A 19,490-nucleotide genomic window follows, 5' to 3' on the forward strand; every position below is an offset into this window, starting at 1 on the left:
CCACATGCCCCCAGCCCTCGGAGCATTACTCGAATTCAGCATTGAAAGTGGCAAGGGTACAGAAAGTATTTTGGGCGGGAGACTTCAATGTCTAAGAGAGGCTCAGAAACACCACTACTGGGTAAGCTGCCTAAACTCTAATAGGCATAGTGGTAGACTAGGTCTGCAGCAGATGATGAGGACCAACCAATAAAAACAAGGTTAGTGCCTATCAGGCCAGGATTCACTCTGAGATCAGACTTGTCCAGTGTGAACATCAGCTGGAATTATAATACCGCCATAGTTTACAGTTCTGCTACAAGGCATATTTCTTCAATTCGAAATGGTTTTAACGTGACTGAAGAATTTAGACCATTATTTGTAGAACACAAACTCTCCCTCCCTGTATTGGCTATAATGCAATTCCAGCCCCATTAGATTAAATGATGCAGCAATTGCATGATTTTCTTATAACGCGAGATCGCACGAGAACAGAACTGTCATGTTATATCAGAACCGATTTTATTTTCAATATTAATTCCCTTTATTACCGATATCCAATTGCAGCAGTGGTACCATCTACAGGATGCACTGCAATAATTCACCAAACTCCTTTGGCAGCAGTTCACAAAATCAAAATATATGCCACCCAGAAGGAGAAAAGCAACAGATGTATGAAAATATCACAAGCTGCAAGTTTCCCTGCATGTCATACAGCATCCTAATTTGGAACTATAGCACCATCCTTTCACTGTTTCTTGCTCAATATCCAGAAAACCCTTTCCGCCACCTCAAGGTTTAGAGCTAGTGGACAATTCACACTGATCTAGTCAGAGATGCCCACATCCCATGGACAATTTTTTAAAAAGTATTTATGTAATGTGTTGCTGTCCACCTCCCTTCACAGAGCTTTCTACGAGATTTACTGAAGAAAGCAAATCGGCCTTTTGATGAAGTGAAACTAGAAGAATATACTTTAACAACGGTAAGAATGAAGCTCTATTAATTTGCTATAGCAATGTTTATTGACAGAAAAATAGTTTATTGTAAAACATGTTATGTAACATATATACCTACATGTGATAGATATTTTCATTAGGCTGAATATCAATGTTTGACCTATTGAAGAAAATTGTAGATAATTTTTTTAATTGTGGAATCATTATTGAATCCAAGTAGAAATATGCAAGATCATTTTGAATATGATTATTCATTTAATAAAAAAAAATACATTTGTCAAAGTTTTTCACATACAGTTCAGTACTCCCAAGCTGCATATGTTCAAAGCTTGTTAGAAGTTTAGAGATTTTTACTTGAATAGGCATTATGTCAGCAGCCGATAGTGTAGTACTTTATGAATTGCTTTCTGGAAGCCTATATAGTTCAGATTTAATGCATTACCCCCAGTGAAACTCTTTGTTAGCTCATTAATAATAAAGCAGGTTAGTTATACATAAAAAAAACACAAAATGTTTGAACAATGCAGCAGGTCAGGCAGCACCTGTGGACAGAAACAGAGGGCAGAATTTTATAGGAATCTGAGCAAGGTGGGCTATGGCAAGATGTATGGCAGAATTGGGTGACAAACGCAATGAGGCCAAATCAACACTGAGGTCATCTCACTCCATTTTTTCTGCTTTTCGCTAACAGCGTGGCGTGATTCTCACTGGGCAGCGGTGAGATACTAATTGATGGGACTTAATACTTGTTAAATGCCGTGTTAACAGCACAATTCATCTCTTTAATATTCAGCTTCTCATCTTACCAAACTCATCAAACAAGCTAAATTCAGGAAAATATGACGTGAGCTGCTTGCTCCGAGTGACCTCCTTGCTGACTGTGACCAAATTGTAGCTCAGGTCATAACTGATAGATATGCGCATACATGTCCATAGTTACTAGGGTTTGACATCTACCAACTCAATATGAGCATCCTGATACTTTGCCTATGCATTGGTAGTACACTTTTGAAACACAGGCCTGCATTGCAGAATACACCAGCAACTTGCATTGAAAGGCTGCTGTGAAGACATTCTGCGCATTGGCACAGACACCCAGCTCACAGACTGGATTCGACTGCATTTCAGCTGCTTGCTGCTCTTTTAGTACTTGCTCACTTAGCATCTACCCACATTCTTACAGCATCCGCACCTTGCCATAACAATCAGCGCAGACACAAACTGGCAGCTTCACTCGCTGTTAAGTAGTCCTCAGTCTAGGTGGTGCAGATTTTGTTGATGCCATAGCAGTGTGCTATGACAGACTCAGACCTGCTCCACTTGCCAGCAGCTCACCTAGCAAACACACTCCATGTGCAGCAAGCAAACAGCCATGTCAAATGCATTAGGGGAGTCATCCTCACTGAAGTCCAAAGGGGTACAGGTCAGTCAGAGAGTCCCAGCGCAGAAAGTTAAGGGTAGCAGCATTAATGTGAGAATTGCAGTGGAATGCACTTTGTTACTTACTCATTTGATAAGACATAGATTTTTCAGCATATCTGCAGGTGTGGTGCTGGTCTTCTCCTGCTAGTGTCAGGATTCTGTGCTCGTAGCAGGTGAGGGCATGAATTTAGGCATCACTACACCTGAATGGACACTCTCTATTCTGATATGTGCTGTCCTCTCCTGAAACAAGAGAAATAGGAGGGGGGGGGAGATTGAGTGAAGAGCAGCGAGTGGCACGCTTGCTAGTGCTGGTACCTAAGGGGGAATGGTAAAGTAGGCCAGTGTGTTATGTAGGAGGTGCAGAGACCAAGTAACTTTTTTGGGGGGATGGGGGTGTGTTGCTGGATGTGGGTGTAGGGCAGAACAAGTGAGGGAAGATATCACAGGTAATGGGAGAGTGGCAGACCATGAACCTTGTTGGAAGGTGGGTGTAGTAACAGAAATGGAGTGAGTATGAGGTGGAAGAGAGAAGACTGTGGCACTTATCCAGACAGACCTCTTTCTCTATTGCTGGCCATTTCTGTGCACCTTGGAGATCACACCGACCCAGGTGGCAGCCAAGAATCAGGCTGTGCCAGTCCACTGGGAAGAAGACACCTCTACTCTGGACACTATACCTACCAGGTGTTCTCGGTCCCTGTTAAGAATTGGAATGCCATTCAGCCCTTTTCTGACATATTCAGACTCCATCCCTGCTGGAGCAGGACGTAATTGGAATGCCAGTGCTTATTCAAATGTATAGTTGGCTTTTAAAAATGACACGGATACAAGGCATGCCAGTGTTTTGATGATATCCCTGGAGAGGTGAGTTGTTAAGATGGTAAGATAGGCAGGAATTGGGCATGAGTGAAACCATATGGGTGGGGTAAGTAATTGTTGAGGCAAGATTGGTAAGATAGGGTGACCAGCTCGGCCTTGTGGTTAAAAAAAACCTTCTAAAAAACTAGGATTTAGTTGAAAATGTTTCTGATTGATGACTGACAGGGTTGTGATGTCAGCTCATTGGTTTGAAATACTACCTTTGTTTCTCTTCACAGATGCTGTCTTACTTACTTATATTTTCAACACTTTTACTTGTAATTCAAATTTCCAGAATCTGCAGTATTTTGATTTTATATTAGTAGTTAAACACATTCTGCCTTTCACAAATCATATGGGCTTTCTTAATTAATCCATTTTGGTCCATGATCATTAACCTGTCCAGAATTAACATTTCTGAAAATCTTTTTGCAACCCAGGTTAAACTGTCTGGCTTGCAGTAAACTGGATTTATGCATAAATTCTTTGAAGTAGGTTGTAACATGTTGCAGTTTCTGTTGCCCTGCTACTACTCCTGTAACAAAGGAGGGCCTCCACCTTTCCTTCTATCAGTATCTCTGAATGCACCCATGCTGGTCTTCATGGTTTGTCAACTTTTAGAGAAACCAGCTTTTTTAATATGTCCTCCTACAATGGTTAGCCCTTCCAATATCTCAACCAGCTTCTCTTTTAACTATGACTTTGGCAGTATCTCCTTCCTTGGTAAAGACAAATGAGAAATGCTCATTTCGTACCCCAGCAGTGTACTTTGTCTCCTTGCTAAGCCTCTCAGGCACACTTCATTGGCCTACACACTCCTTTTCTTACTCTTCAATTAAGTATATGCTGATTATACTACCTCCTCACATTGATTGGCTGTTTCTTCTCAGAGCACATCATCGCCCCTTTTGTTACCTTTTTCAAATCCACTTTGGAATTTCAGCTTTAAGACCAGTTTCCACTTGTATTTTGAACTTGACTTCTTTCATATAAAATGTTTTGTGAAATAAAAATAGAAAATGCTGGCAATACTCGGGAGGTCTGGTAAAATCTGTGGGATTTTTACATAATATGGGCGGCATGGTGGCACAATAGTTAGCACTGCTGCCTCACAGTGCCAAAGACCTGGGTTCAATTCCCATCTTGTCTATGTGGACTTTGCACATTCTCCCCGTGTCTGCATGGGTTTCTTCCGGGTGCTCCGGTTTCCTCCCACAGTCCAAAGATGTGCAGGTCAGGTGAATTGGCCATGCTAAATTGCCTGCATTGTTAGATGTAGGGGAATGGGTCTGGATGGGTTGCTCTTCGGAGTGTCGGTGTGCTGGACTTGTTGGGCCGAAGGGCCTGTTTCCACACTGTAAGTAATCTAATCTAAATTACATAGCTCCTTGCCTTTTTCACATTGTGGTCACTGTTCCCTGTGTGTTCCACTACGAATGCTTGATCCAGTTAACTTCATTCCCTAGAAATCAATCCAGCACTATCGACTTCCTCATTGACCTGGAAATGAGTTGATCTGGAATATTTTGCAGAATATTTTTCCCCACACTGCTTATTATATCACAGTTTCTCCTGGTTTCTGTTAGGATAACTGAAGTTCCTCATTATCAGTACCCAGTGGTACTTTCTCGCTCTGTAATTTATTTGCAAATGTGATCCATTATATTTTTGCAATCAGTTTGTGGACTATAGAGTACACTAATAACATACTGAGATCCCGACTGATTCTGATGAAGTGCTTATGCCCGAAATGTTGATTCTCCTGCTCCTCGGATGCTGCCTGACCTGTTGTGCTTTGCCAGCACCACACTTTTGACTGATCTCCAGCATCTGCAGTCCTCACTTTGTCCCTATTGATCAGCCACATTGATTGTTATTGTCCCTTTTGGGTGATTGTCTCTCTCTCTCTCTTTTCCCCTTCAGCATTGCAATATTCTCCTCTTCTTTCTTTCTCTATTGTTCATGAACACTTTGTATCTAGAAATGTCTAGAAACTAATTCCCTATTACCTAGATAATATGAATAGAATATGCCTCAGGGCTCATGCAGAGAGTAGCCTAATATGCTGACTGCCCCCAGAAAAATTAACATAGGTCAGCATAGCACCACTAATGAGCAAACTGTTTATCAGTGGAAAAGGGTAAGGAAGACCATTGTTCCAATCTCCGCAGAAACTGTTTTTTAAAGGAAATAAATTTCTCAGTGAGAACTAAAAATAAAACATTCTATCTTATATTTTAATAGTTTTATGGGCACAATCAGCTAAAATTAACATAAATTAAACATTACATATCAGGAAGAAAAAAAGAAGTGAAAACTTTGGGCCAAAAAATGGTCTGAGAAATTTGTTCTTATTTCCCACAGGAATGAACAAACTCTAGGTGCATCCATTGTAAAAATAATTGCAGATATCCTTTCCCTTCCTCTGGAACTTGCGATCTCCTCAGTTCCCTTGAACTTATCCAGATTATAGAGAGTCCATTTCTTTCCTATATATTTGGAAGTCATCAATTTTGTAAGTCACCAATTCTCTGTGAATGGCACTATGTATGGAATCCAATCTAACTTTAACATAGACTGCTATTCCTTTGTTTTTTAATTCCTAATGAAATCAAATAACCCAACTGTTTTGCTTCTTTTTGAATACCTCACTATACCAATTTGAATTCCATGTCTCTCCAAAAGAGGGGAGAAAGAAGCCCTCTTCTGAGATAAGACATCCTTCTGATGATCATCGTCTTGATCTTCCCTTAAACCTTGCTATGCCCTGCTTTGTGATGGGGCCAAATTTGATCTTCCATTTAATGTAAGTGGATATAAAATCTGATGCTATTGGTCAATAACTTTCCAAACAGAGTTTTCTGCCAATATTGCTTCAGTCTTGGAGTGCCTGATGATGATGTACACCTTATTAATATACTTAAAGTTAATAGGCTTTTCCATTTGAATGATATGAAAATGTTTATAACAAAACAATAGTTTTGCAGGCAAAAGGAATAAAAAAATTTCTGTGAATTTCTTTTAATCCCTGTATATTAAAGAAAGGAAAAGTACGCAACAGTTTACTTTGCTGTGTTAATTTTCCAACTTTGTATGTAATGCAACTTGAGCATTCATATCCAATTTTAAATGGGGCATCTTATAAAAAGCACTTTATGTGCACTTTAGGAAAAGTGGTGTTGGAGATTTTCACCGTGCATTGTGTACCCACTCTGATAAGACTTTTCAGGAGTGCCTCAGTACTTCTCCATGAATGTAAAAGAAAACGTCAGTGCAGTGTGCTGCACAAATTTGTCATGGAGAGGAACCTCACACAAAAAAAAATTGGATCTACACGCAGTAACAAGGGAGTGTGCAACATAGACGTATGGCTGCAGCTGCAATGCTAGTAATTACTCAAACCTCAAGTGAAATTGAGATTATTCACTGCATACTTCTGTGGTACACATTTATAATTGGAGACAATATTACAAATGGTAGCTCCTACCTTGAGAGAAAATTAAGTCTCAAGTGTATATGTTCATGTTGGTCTGCATCTTAAATACAAAACTTAATTCCTGTGCAATAAACAGCAAGTTGCCTCAAGTGTCAAAGAGCATGTAAACTGTTCAAGTTAATGTGGTGTAAGTGTTCAATACTTCTGCCCCTCTGGTACTTAATTAGCCTTGTAATACATGAAGCCCCACATGCAGCTTTTAATGTGCCTCTATATTAATGATTAACAGTGGCAGCTGCTCATACACCAAACTGAGTCAGAGATTGAACTGTGTGCTCTGCTGCTGATTTGTACGGGGCCCCCTGTGCTGTCTCTGAGGGCTTGATTTCTTTGAGATGGGCCCTACAACCACTTTGTGTGGGCCTGTATATCATAGCTTAGTCATTGACATTATTATCATTCACTAACTCCTACAGTCCTGACTACTGTCAGCCCTGGAGGTCATTGGTTCCTAGGAGTAAATGATCTTCCTGATAATAGGAAAGCAGGCCTCAATGAAACTTGAAATACCATTTTCGTTTTGATATCTTTGGGGATTATCTATATAGCCAAAGTCCTTGGTCAAATAGTCAAAAGTATTTCCTATCTGGGGCTTCAACCAATGTGAGCATTAATGAGGTCTAATTGCTGTGTAAGAGGCCTATACAGTTTCTGTTAATGTTCAAATCATTTCTACTTAAGAGCAATTTCCAATACAATCATTTATCCATCGGTTTTACTTATATGAGTAAGGTGCAATGTTTTCTGCTGGTAAACTGTCCAATACAACTCAAAATAGCTTTTAGCAAATAAGAATTTCAATCTGCATTTCAGCATGATACAAAATAGGAATTATTTGTACTTAGCAGGTGATTAATCTTCCACTATGTTCACAGTAAACCAGCATGGTCCAAAATTTTACCTTTGCTTGAATTGGGTCATATATTTACTCAATGTCAAAGCCTTTTCTTAGCATTGCCATTCTATATTCCACCACTTGATAGTTATTGAAATGTTATTGCAAACTTAAGGAGCATGAATTAATCTATCCAGTACTTAGTTTGGCTCACATTACAATTAACATCATTTAATAAAATGTCTGGATATTCATATTATTCCTTTCTATCCTAGCAGTCAGAATTTGAAGTTAAAAGCTTCTCAATATAGCTGTTACTTAACCTGAAATGATATTCATTAATTTGACTGAGTGTTATATTATTATATGATTTATAAAGATCAAGGAACTAATTGTTGTATATATGCATATCCTGTACTGTCTTGTTCTCTTTTGTACTACATTTATGTGCCAGTGACAATGCATCAGTCTAACAGTTTACTAGTCATGTGGAAAACAGCAAGAGACAGTCTTGATTAAACTCCTGTAGTTGGAATCTAAAGTACAATTGAATAATGGGAGTCACAAAACACAACATGATGCTATAGTTGTCTATTTGTAAAAACCTGAACATTTTAATTAAAATCAATACAGGAATCCAGTGAAAAATTAACCTATATTAATTCTAGGAAAGAAAAACCTGTCCTGAAGAACACGTGTATTGGACTCGAAGTGTTAACTCTTTCCCTCTCTACAGATGCTGGGAGACCTGCTAAGTTTCAGATTCCAGTGTCTGCCATGTTTTGTTTTAAGTATATTGTAGGAAAATGAGATGGCCACTGTAGTTAGAAACACACAGCTGCAGCTGATATTGACTTGGGAGCTTTATGACATTGCAGAGGCATTTGAGAAGTTTAAACAGAGCAAAGACTGGCATTAAGTAGCTTTATAAGAGCACTTCTGAAGAGAAAAGGATGGATCAAATCCTTTTGTGGGCAAGAGGAAAAGATTGAAATTAGAAGTTAGTAGTTGAAGGAAGACAACAGAGTAAAACCAGATAATTTCTTTGGAAAATTCAGCATACATCTCCAGCCACAAAAAAATCATTGGCATGACTAATCTGAACTTCTAGGCCTGAAGCAGGAATCAGATAAGCCTGTTTGCAATTTCCTAACAAAACTGAAAAATGTGAACAAAAATGTAAATGCAAGGACCCAAATGAAAGCCTGCTGAGCTAGCTCATTGAGGTTCTGTACAATTCGTAGGAGAAAGATACTGAGAATACTGAGAAAGAAACTGAACAGCTCAAATTTTAAAGTTGTGCTTATTTTAAAAATAGAAATTGCACAAAGTAGTGCTTTTCCTAGTGCACAGTAATGAGTTGTTATTTGCTAGAAACAGCTCTGATTGCCCAACTTCCCCTTGTAGAAATGAAAGGGAATTGAACCATTATGTGCTGTGTTTTTGATTGCCTATCTACCCCACCAATGTGGTAAGATGACATTTGGCTCCATCAGTGGCAGATACAAGCACTCATGAGGTCAGCTGAGTTTCTTCACTGCATGTTGCTTTCAGTTCATGCAAGCCATATCAAAACTGCAGTCTGCACTGATGTGTCACATTAAGATGTCCTTTGTACTGTATCACTGCAGTGTGCGTGATATTTGGTATTCAATGAAGGATGTTGACCCTGTGGAAGGAACACATAGATTTAGGCAAAAGAAAAATCCAGAAGTGGGATCCTTCCTGCTCAAAGTTGAAATTCACATTCACTGGTTCTGATGAAAATTGCTAAAAGCAGTTTGTTGTTTGCATTAAAGGGGCAAGGTCACATTAGATTTGGTACTGGGTAATGAACCCGGCCAGGTATTAGATTTGGAGGTAGGTGAGCACTTTGGTGATAGTGACCACAATGCGGTTATGTTTGCTTTAGTGATGGGAAGGAATAGGTATATTCTGCAGGGCAAGAGTTATAGGTGGGGGAAAGGCAATTATGATGCGATTAGCCAAGATTTAGAATGCATAGGATGAGGAAGATGGATGAGGATGAGGATGTGGGCGGCACGGTGGCACAGTGGTTAGCACTGCTGCCTCACAGCGCCAGAGACCCGGGTTCAATTCCCGCCTCAGGTGACTGACTGTGTGGAGTTTGCACGTTCTCCCCGTGTCTGCGTGGGTTTCCTCCGGGTGCTCCGGTTTCCCCCCACAGTCCAAAGATGTGCAGGCCAGGTGAATTGGCCATGCTAAATTGCCTGTAGTGTTGGGTAAGGGGTAGATGTAGGGGTGTGGGTGGGTTACGCTTCGGCGGGTTGGTGTGGACTTGTTGGGCCGAAGGGCCTGTTTCCACACTGTAACGTAATCTAAAAAAACTGCACGGATGGACACAATTGAAATGTGGAGCTTATTCAAGGAACAGCTACTGCGGGTCCTTGGTAAGTATGTACCAGTTAGGCAAGGAGGAAGTTGTTGAGTGCGGGAGCCGTGGTTTACTAAGGAAGTTAAAACTCTTGTCAAGAGAAATAAGAAGGCTTATGCTAGGATGAGATGTGATGGCTAGGATGAGATGTGATGGCTCAGTTAGGGTGCTTGACAGTTACAAGTTAGCCAGGAAAGACCTGAAGAGAAAGCTAAGAAGAGCCGGGGGGGGGACATGAGAAGTCATTGGCAGATAGGATCAAGGAAAACCCTAAGGCTTTTGAAGGTATATCAGGAATAAAAGAATGACTAGAGTGAGATTTGGGCCAATCAAGCATAGTAATGGGAAGTTGTGCGTGGAGTCAGAGGAGATAGAAGAAGCGCTAAATGAATACTTTTCATCATTAGTCACTAGAAAAAGACAATGTGATTGAGGAGAATACTGAGATACAGGCTACCAGATGAGATGGGATTGAGGTACATAAGGAGGAGGTGTTAGCAATTCTGGAAAGTATGAAAATAGATAAATCTGCTGGGCCAGATGAGATTTATTCTAGGATTCTCTGGGAATGCAGGGAGGAAATCACTGAGTCTTTGGCTTTGACCTTTATGTTGTCATTGTCTATAGGAATAGTTCCAGAAGACTGGACGATAACAAATGTTCCCTTGTTCAAGAAGGGGAGTAGAGACAACCATGAGCCTTACTTCGGTTGTAGATAGAGTCTTGGAAAGGGTTATAAAAGATAGGATTTATAATCATCTAGAGATGAATAAGTTGGTTCGGGATAGTCAACACAATTTTGTGAAGGGTAGGTCATGCCTCACAAACCTTACTGAGTTCTTTGAGTAGGTGACCAAACAGGTAGATGAGAGTAAAGCAGTTGATGTAGTGCATATGGATTTCAGTAAGTTGCTTAATAAGGTTCCTCATGGTAGGCTATTGCACAAAATACAGAGGCATAGGATTGAGGGTGATTTAGCGATTTGGATCAGAAATTGGCGAGCTGAAAGAAGACAGAGGTGGTGGTTGATGGGAAATGTTCATCCTGGAGTTCAGTTACTAGTGGGACACCTGAGGTACCTGGGGTATCTGTTTTGGATCCACTGTTGTTTGTCATTTTTATAAATGACATGGATGAGGGCATAGAAGGATGGATTTGTAAATTTGTAGATGACACTAAGGTCGGTAGAGTTATGGATAGTGACAAAGGATGTTTTAGGTTACAGAGAGACATAGATAAGCTGCAGAGCTGGGTTGAGAGGTGGCAAATGGAGTTCAATGCGAAAATGTGTGAGGTGATTTACTTTGGAAGGCGTAACCGGAATGCAGAGTACTGGGCTAATGATAGCGTATATGAGCAGAGAGATCTCAGTGTCCAGGTACATAGATCCTTGAAAGCTGCCACTCAGGTTGACAGGGTTGTTAAGAAAGCATATGGTGTGTTACCTTTTATTGGTAGAGGGATTGAGTTTTGGAACCATGGGATCATGCTGCAGCTGTACAAAACTCTGGTGCAGCCACATTTGGAGTATTGCGTACAGTTCTGGTCACCATATTATAGGAAGGATGTGAAAGATTTGGAAAGGGTCCTGAGGAGATTTACAAGGATGTTGCCTGGTATGGAAGGAAGGTCTTACAAGGAAAGGCTGAGGGACTTGAGGCTGTTTTCGTTGGAGAGAAGAAGGTTGAGAGGTGACTTAATTAAGACATGTAAGATAATCAGATAGGTTCGATAGTTTGGACAGGGAGAGTCTTTTTCCACAGATGGCGATGGCTAACACGAGGGGACATAGCTTTAAATTGAGAGGTGATAGATATAGGTCAGATGTCAGAGTAGCAGGAGCGTGGAATGCACTGCCTGCAGCAGTAGTAGACTTTAAGGGCATTTAAATGGTCATTGGATAGACATGTGGACCAGAATGGAACAGTGTAGGTTAGATGGGTTTCAGATTGGTTCTAAAGGTCGGTGCAACATTGAGGGCTGAAGGACCTGTACTGCGCTGTAATGTTCTAAGTTCTATGTTCTAAAGTTTTGTCAGAGAGCAGAATGAAGCCAAGCGTTACTCTGACCATCAGGAAATAAAAGACTGTTCCTGGGATTGAGTGAATGAGAGTGTTTTTAGTACTAACCACATATAGCTAAAATAGTACTGTGTGTATTTGCTCTTAAGTTCTGCCTATTGTGTCACAAAAGATGTTGGGGGAAAGCAAGTAACTACCATAGCAACAGTTACATACTACGTTCCCTTTAACTCTGCCACTGCTCAGTTCTCCGAAATTCATGCATAGTAGCAATTCCCAAAACCGAAAGTCAATGACTCAATACACTGATTAACTGTGAACTTGGCTTGTACACCCCCCTCTTACAGCATCTGTGCAGCTTTGGAGGTCCATTGGTTCCATGAGATTTCATGTCACACAGGAAATATGAGAGAAACTGTCAGTTGTAAATGGACCCCAACTTCCAACAATACAAGTTATGAAAGTGGAGTCGCAGGTAGATAGAATAGTGAAGAAGGCATTTGGCATGCTGTCCTTTATTGGTCAGAGCATTGAGTACAGTAGTTGGGAGGTCATGTTGCAGCTGTACAGGACATTGGTTAGGCCACTGTTGGAATATTGCGTGCAATTCTGGTCTCCTTCCTATCGGAAAGATGTTGTGAAACTTGAAAGGGTTCAGAAAAGATTTACAAGGATGTTGCCAGGGTTGAAGGATTTGAGCTATAGGGAGAGGCTGAACAGGCTTGGGCTGTTTTCCCTGGAACGTCGGAGCCTGAGGGGTGACCTTATAGAGGTTTACAAAATTATGAGGGGCATGGATAGGTAAATAGACAAAGTCTTTTCCCTGGGGTTGGGGAGTCCAGAACGAGAGGCATACATTTAGGGTGAGAGGGGAAAGATATAAAAAAGACCTAAGGGGTATTTTTGCATGCAGAGGGTGGTATGTGTATGAAATGAGCTGCCAGAGGATGTGGTGGAGGCTGGTACAATTGCAACATTTAAGAGGCATATGGATGGATATATGAATAGGAAAGGTTTGGAGGGATATGGGCCGGGTGCTGGCAGGTGGGACTAGATTGGGTTGGGATATCTGGTCGTCATGGATAGGTTGGACCAAAGGATCTGTTTCCATGCTGTTCATCTCTATGACTCTATGACTCTAAGTTGGCTTTCATGTCTGTAATTGTATCTGATAAAATGACAATGTTACCAAGTTGAATAAGTGGAAGAGTGAAAGGATCATGGATCCTTTTGTCTTGGCACAAAATAATAAAAAAGATTTTTCAGAACCACAGCTTTCTACTCTGGCATGATTTGAGGAAATGAAAAATCCACCAAGGAGTCAAGGCATTCAACAGTGGCTTTGATACCAAGGGGCATCCTCAGTAAAGGGTATCTGAGAAATCAAGAGTCTGCCAAGGTTCCAGTATGACACTGATCTCTCCCTGAATATTGCATTGTCAAAAAGCAAACTTTCAACCAACTGAGTTGTCAGTCATTTATAAAATTGAGACTTGGTGTCAGATGTGATGGTGACAAATCTATTTTATTTATTTGAAACAACCTTATAAAGCACTTAACAGCAGAAAAAGAATCTGTACTGAAGACATATAAAGCAGACTCAAATGACAGATGATGGAAAACAAAAGTTCTAAGGTCAAGTTTATTGGCAAGTTCAGGCAAGAGATTTTTGTATAATCTCTGACTTATCCACAACCAGCAATTCCTGATTTTGTTAAACTGCCTGTCTGTCATGTTTGACTGGTGAAATGAAGTTAAACTTTCTTTTCAAGGTAAGGTTTGGAGGGATATGGGCCGGGTGCTGGCAGGTGGGACTAGCATACGTAAAAAACAGAATTCTGTCAGAAGAGTATTTCTTTATCAAGTATGCAGCACGGCAATGTAAATATGTGGCTTACATTGTCATCTCCTAACACAAACTGCTTTATGGTCCTAGAAGTTCAGTCATGATCCTATTGAATGGTGGATCAGGCTTGATGAGCTGAATGCCTACTCCTGTTCCTATTTCTTATTGTCTTGTGGTCTAAGTTAAAAATACCATTCTGAAACATTCGCCTCAGCTTTGCAGAATATTCAATCATGTTTTCCTAAAAAGAGAGATAAATTAATTGCAGGATTTTGCTGGGATTGAAACCCATTTTCTGAATATGCATCAAAGATCAAAGTGGCAAAGTCTAACATAGAAGAAGAGCAGTCATGGGACTTGAAATATTGACTCTGTTTCTCTCTCCAAAGGTACAGCTGGGCCTGCTGAGATTCTTCAGCACTTTCTGTTTTTATTTCATATTTCCAGCACTTGCAGTATTGATTTTTATTTATCCACGGGATGTGGGCATTGCTGGCTGGACCGTCACTTATTGACCACCCCTAATTGCCCAGGCGGCAGTTAAGAGTCAACCACATGGATCTGGAATCATGTATAGGCCAGACCACCTAAAGATGGCAGATTTCTTGTACTAATGGACATTAGCAAATCAGATGGTTTTTTTCCCAACAATGAGCAACAGTTCCATGGCCACTCATTCATATTCTAACAGCTGCCATGGCATAATTAGAACCCAGGTGCCCAGAACATGACCTGGGTCTCTGCATTAATAATTTAGTTATAAAATTGCCTGCCCTATTTTGTTTTTGCATATCTTCAACCTGTACCATGTAAGTATCTGACTAATGCATTTGAGCTTAGAGGGTCCTCTCATCATTTTACCTTACAACCTGTGTTGCTGTCATAAAGACAGCCTCTATTTTTCTGTCCATTATGATTCTCCATGGAGTCATATTGTTTCTCCCTCTGCAGGTGCTACCTGCTGAGTTTCTCCAGCATCTTCTGCATTAATTCCTGATCTCCAGCAGCGCAGTATTTTGCTTTTATTTGAAACCACAACACCGTGTTGATGCTGTTTTGAGAGATAGTTGTAAATTCTTGTGGCATGATTGGCTCTACATTTAAAAGTTATTACAAAGAGTTGTCAAAATACTTGCCCAGTTTGTATGACTTGGACTCTCATTACTTACTTATATCGAAATCAACTATAAAAGCAGCTTGAAAATAAATAGTGAGTTTGAAACTGACCAAGAATCCATAAATTGTAGTCCAGCAAATAGTCTCAACAACTTGCCAAGATGGTGTGACTTATCCAATATGTTATGATCCCTGTAGAGACTGATAACTTGAGTTCCAGTGACTGACTGAATAGATTGCACACAGCAAAATTTCAAGTTCTAAGATTTCAACTGTAACAAACAATCCGCTGAACACTAGTTAGTAGGCAATTAATACCCTAAATTAGACAAAAGTTAATCCTCCATTTAATTTTCTAATCTGTCCAAGAACACAACATTTAAAAGACATTTGGATAAGTACATGAGTATGGATGGTTTGGAGAGATATAGGCCAAATGCAGGCAAGTGGAACTAGTTTAATTTGGGTTTATGGTTGGTATGAATTGGTTAGTTACTGAATAACACCACACTGGTGTTATAATTCACTACCTGCTATTGACAGCAATCAGTCCATCATTGCTCCCAGGTTCCAATGTTGTTTTGCTAAGTCATAATGTCAAGTGACTATCAAAAATTGCTTCCTTTAGTTTTTGGAGAAGTCCTGCCTAAAGTTAGGCCTATCCTGGTTATTTTCTGTGCACTTGCCATGTATATTCAGGATTCCATACATTGCAATGCAGGGTCAAAATCTTGAAACCCCACCCCCCACCTGCCACCTTCCCTAATAACACTATAGGTGTATCTACTGCCGAAGGACACATGAAGACAGCTTCTAACCACCTTCTTGAGGGCAATTAGAGATGGCCAATTAATGACGGCCAAGTCCAGTGATTCCTATTTCCCACAAATGAGCAAAACAAGTGTCTCCTTGAGCAGAGACACTTTTCTCCTGCATTTCTGCTAACAAACTGAACACACTTTCCTCTTTGGTGAGCACATGATAACTACAGTCCTTGATCCGTACGATTTCCCTCTCTCTCTCTTTCTGCCCAAAATCTTGGAGGCAGAAAGCCTCCCCAGTGATGTTTGCCCTGGTTTCAGCTGTGAGAACTTTGCAACTTGCTCAGCAAGCCCCAACCTGTTCCTATGGTAACTAAGCTAACTGGTCTACACCAGACTTAAATGGATAACATTTAGTCAGATCTGCATCAGAGAATATTTTCCAACCCGGATTAGAAGATCAGGCCAGTGTTTAATCTGTATCAACAAAGAGGAAGCAGAGTTAAAGTTTAATGTTCAGTGACCCCTCTTCAGAACTGAAGAAGGGTCACTGGACTTGAAAGGTTAATTCTATCTTCTCTCCACAGATGCCATCAGACCTGCTGAGCTTTGGACTTTGTTTTACTGTAAAAAATGTGCAAGTTAGGTGGATTGGCCATGCTAAATTGTCCATAGTGCCCAGAAATGTGCAGGCTAGGTGGATGGGTCTGGATGAGATGTTCTTTGGAGGATCGTTGTAGAGTTGATGGACAGAATAGCCTGCTTCCACACTCTAGGGATTCTATGATTCTATGAGTTCTGTTTTTGCTTCTGCATCAGCAGTTCTTTCGGTTTTTCATTTTGCTACTAGCGGCTTCACTTTCCAAGATGCATTTTAGGAAATCTCCTATTCCACTCTGAGTATATTTTATTACTTTTCTGTGTTCTGGATTAGAAAATTCTACACTCAGTTTGGCCTGACTAGCTTTATCAAGAACAATATTACAGTCCTTCTTTTGAATAACAGTAATTGGAACCAGATCTCGAAGACATTCCCTGTCTAAATGCTTCTTTATTTCAGGATTCATTCATTTTCTTTGTTCTTCTTTAAAACTAGACAATATGTTGTCATCAGGATGGCAACAGTCTTATAACAATCCAGTTCAGGCTTAAATTCTGGATCTCCAGTCCTTTCATGGCTATAGGTGTTTTTTAGTGACCAAATCAAGACAGGAGGTTACAACCCCCCATATTGGTGAATTTTCCTTGTTTTAATGCAGCATCACTGTTCACTTTAAGTGTTCCTCCAGAAGAAGTAGGCTTAACAGTGCCTTGTCTAGTCTTTTGCTGAGTAAAATCCTCCTTAGTTGTTTTAAATAATTCATTAAAAATATTTTGAGAATCAGCCTGAAGGTTTTGATTGTCTATGTTTCACAACATGTTCTAATTTTTTACAGCTTTTTGTTTTCCCATTCAGAATGAGCTTTGTCCAATTATTATCTCACAAGGCAATAGGTTTGTCATTCTGAAGTTGTAATTTATGCACAAAAATTACCATCTATAAGAATATTCCTCCTTAACTCCATGATATCAGTATTAGATATGGCAGAGTCCTTCCGTTTCAAATCTTTTGCCCTGTTCCACCATCAGCTTCAACATTGCTACTGTTTGTTTTGATACCTGTGGTTTTGGATTTGTCTAGATTTAATTTTAAATTTAATTCAGCCAGGTCCAGCTGATTTTAACGCTTTGCTCTCAGCCTAATATTCTAATCTCTTTAATCTCACAAGTCCAAACTTTTTGACACTTTGGACATATCTCAAATTGGAACAATAATTTCCACAGTAGGAGTAGAGATAGTTTCAGATCTTTGCACATTACTTGATTTCTTTTATAGATTTCCAATTCAAAATGTTACACAGCACTGAGGTGACACTGCTGAAGGACTGTATTACTGGTGAGATCATTTCTTAGTATGAAATGAACACCATTAACATGCAACTTCAGTAAAATTCCCATGACTACAGTATGTAAATTAGACACAGTTTTAATTTTGTTATGCAATGGAACAACTGAGCACGCTCCAAGAATATCCTTAATGCATTCCTAAGCAGTTAATAAAGAAATTTCAATTCACCTACCCACCACTGATTTGACCAACATCTCTAAGAATATTAATTGTTTGCCCATTTTACTGGCAAATGTGGACTTCTCACCTCTGAATACAAATTCCTTCAAATCCTCTGTTTTGATTTTTCCACTGGTAACTACATTCAAGGCGATTGGTTTGTCATCGGCGCCATCTACTGATACAAGGTTTTCTGCATGCCATCCATTTTGGCTTTTAATTTACAACAATCTGCTTTCAGATGTCTTTTCTTAGGACAAATATAACACGTTGGTCCCTTTGTATCGCCTTTTTCCTTCACACAATATTTTATGACTCTGAGGAGCATCCCTCTTTTAATTTTGCTATCTTTCAAATGCAACCAGTATTCTACATTCTAATAACTGCAACCAATCAGACTTCTCCAGCTTCTTCTCGGGTTTGTAAACAACAGGCTCATGCTGCTCACATGTCATGAGAGATGTTGTAATCATCAGCTATTATTGCAGTAGCTCTTAGCCTAGATTGTTTTTGAGCTTCTTGGTGGGATTGTATTCTGAAGGGGTCATTTTATTTAACTTCTTTCACTAACTAGAATCTCTAGAAAATCTTGCTCCATTTTCTCAGCCATATTTCACCTATTGAATGTAACTTCCTTTCCTTTGGCAAATTTCATTAAAATCTATCCTGTCTTTTCCTCAGATTCTTAAATCATTGTCTGGAAGCTTTGCTACTAACTCCTATCAGTTTAGAACAGCAGTTTTCATAATATAATCACTAGATTATACATCTGAAAGCAATGAGTATTCCAAATGATTTCCTCCATGAAAATGTTTTGGTATAAAACTGTCTGGTTTCTTTATCCTAATTTTCTCAAATGACACAAAATAAATTTTAACTTCTACCTCATTGAATTTAGGATCTAGGTGAATATTCTTTGCCAAATCAAACTCAGAAGTTAAATCCAAATCATCATTGTATTTCCCTGTCTTCCTGTTCAGTAATTGATGTAATCATGTTCTCATTTCAATGAATATAGTGGAAACAATTGTGAAATTTTGTTTGTCTAAATTCGGACAGATTCCTGTGTACCTATTTCCAGTCCAGCAAAGAGCAATTCTGTTATGATCCCTGTAGAGAGATATCCTTTTGTATATCTGAATTCTGCATTCTGTCTCTAATAAAATAATATCTTACTTGCCTATTCTGTCGGCTAAAAAAGATGTGGCCTTTTTCTGCATTATATTTCATTTTAAATTTTTGCTCACTCACTCAATCTAACTATATCTCCTTGCAGACTTCTTATGCCTGCTTCACCACAACTTTCCTACCCTGCATTGTAGCATCAGCAAATTTAGCCACCCTGAATCTAATTATTAAGGTAGTTATTTATATAGATTATAAGTAAATGTGGCACCAACACTGATCACTGAGGCATATTACTTGCCACATCTTCAACTAATCCATCATTACTTTTAATGTCTAAACTGGTTCACTTCTCCCCGTTTTGCCAAGATGTAATGTTGAGTGATCCTTCAAAAGTCACTTCATTTTCAGTTTCTGGAGAAATTACAAACTAAATACCAATAGTAAGGCTTAGTCTGGTCATTCTGTCCAGCCTTGGCCATAGATTGCTATGGATGTATCTCTTTGACCAGAGACAATCTTGCTTTCCTTGTTTCTTCTTGATTACTCACAAGAGACACAAACTC

General features: G+C 39.6%; 1 protein-coding gene across 2 annotated transcripts in view; it reads left to right on the top strand.

Moving 5' to 3' along the window:
* The window catches only part of calb1 (calbindin 1), a 79,236-nt gene that overhangs the window by 44,156 nt on the left and 15,590 nt on the right, over positions 1–19,490 (top strand). For both annotated transcript variants that reach the window (XM_072570284.1, XM_072570283.1), the window contains exon 6: positions 887–964. In XM_072570284.1, the coding sequence (XP_072426385.1) occupies positions 887–964 (78 nt within the window). The remainder of the gene's footprint in view (positions 1–886; positions 965–19,490) is intronic.

Source organism: Chiloscyllium punctatum, chromosome 5 (genome assembly GCF_047496795.1).
Source record: "Chiloscyllium punctatum isolate Juve2018m chromosome 5, sChiPun1.3, whole genome shotgun sequence".
Classification (NCBI taxonomy): Eukaryota; Metazoa; Chordata; class Chondrichthyes; order Orectolobiformes; family Hemiscylliidae; genus Chiloscyllium; species Chiloscyllium punctatum.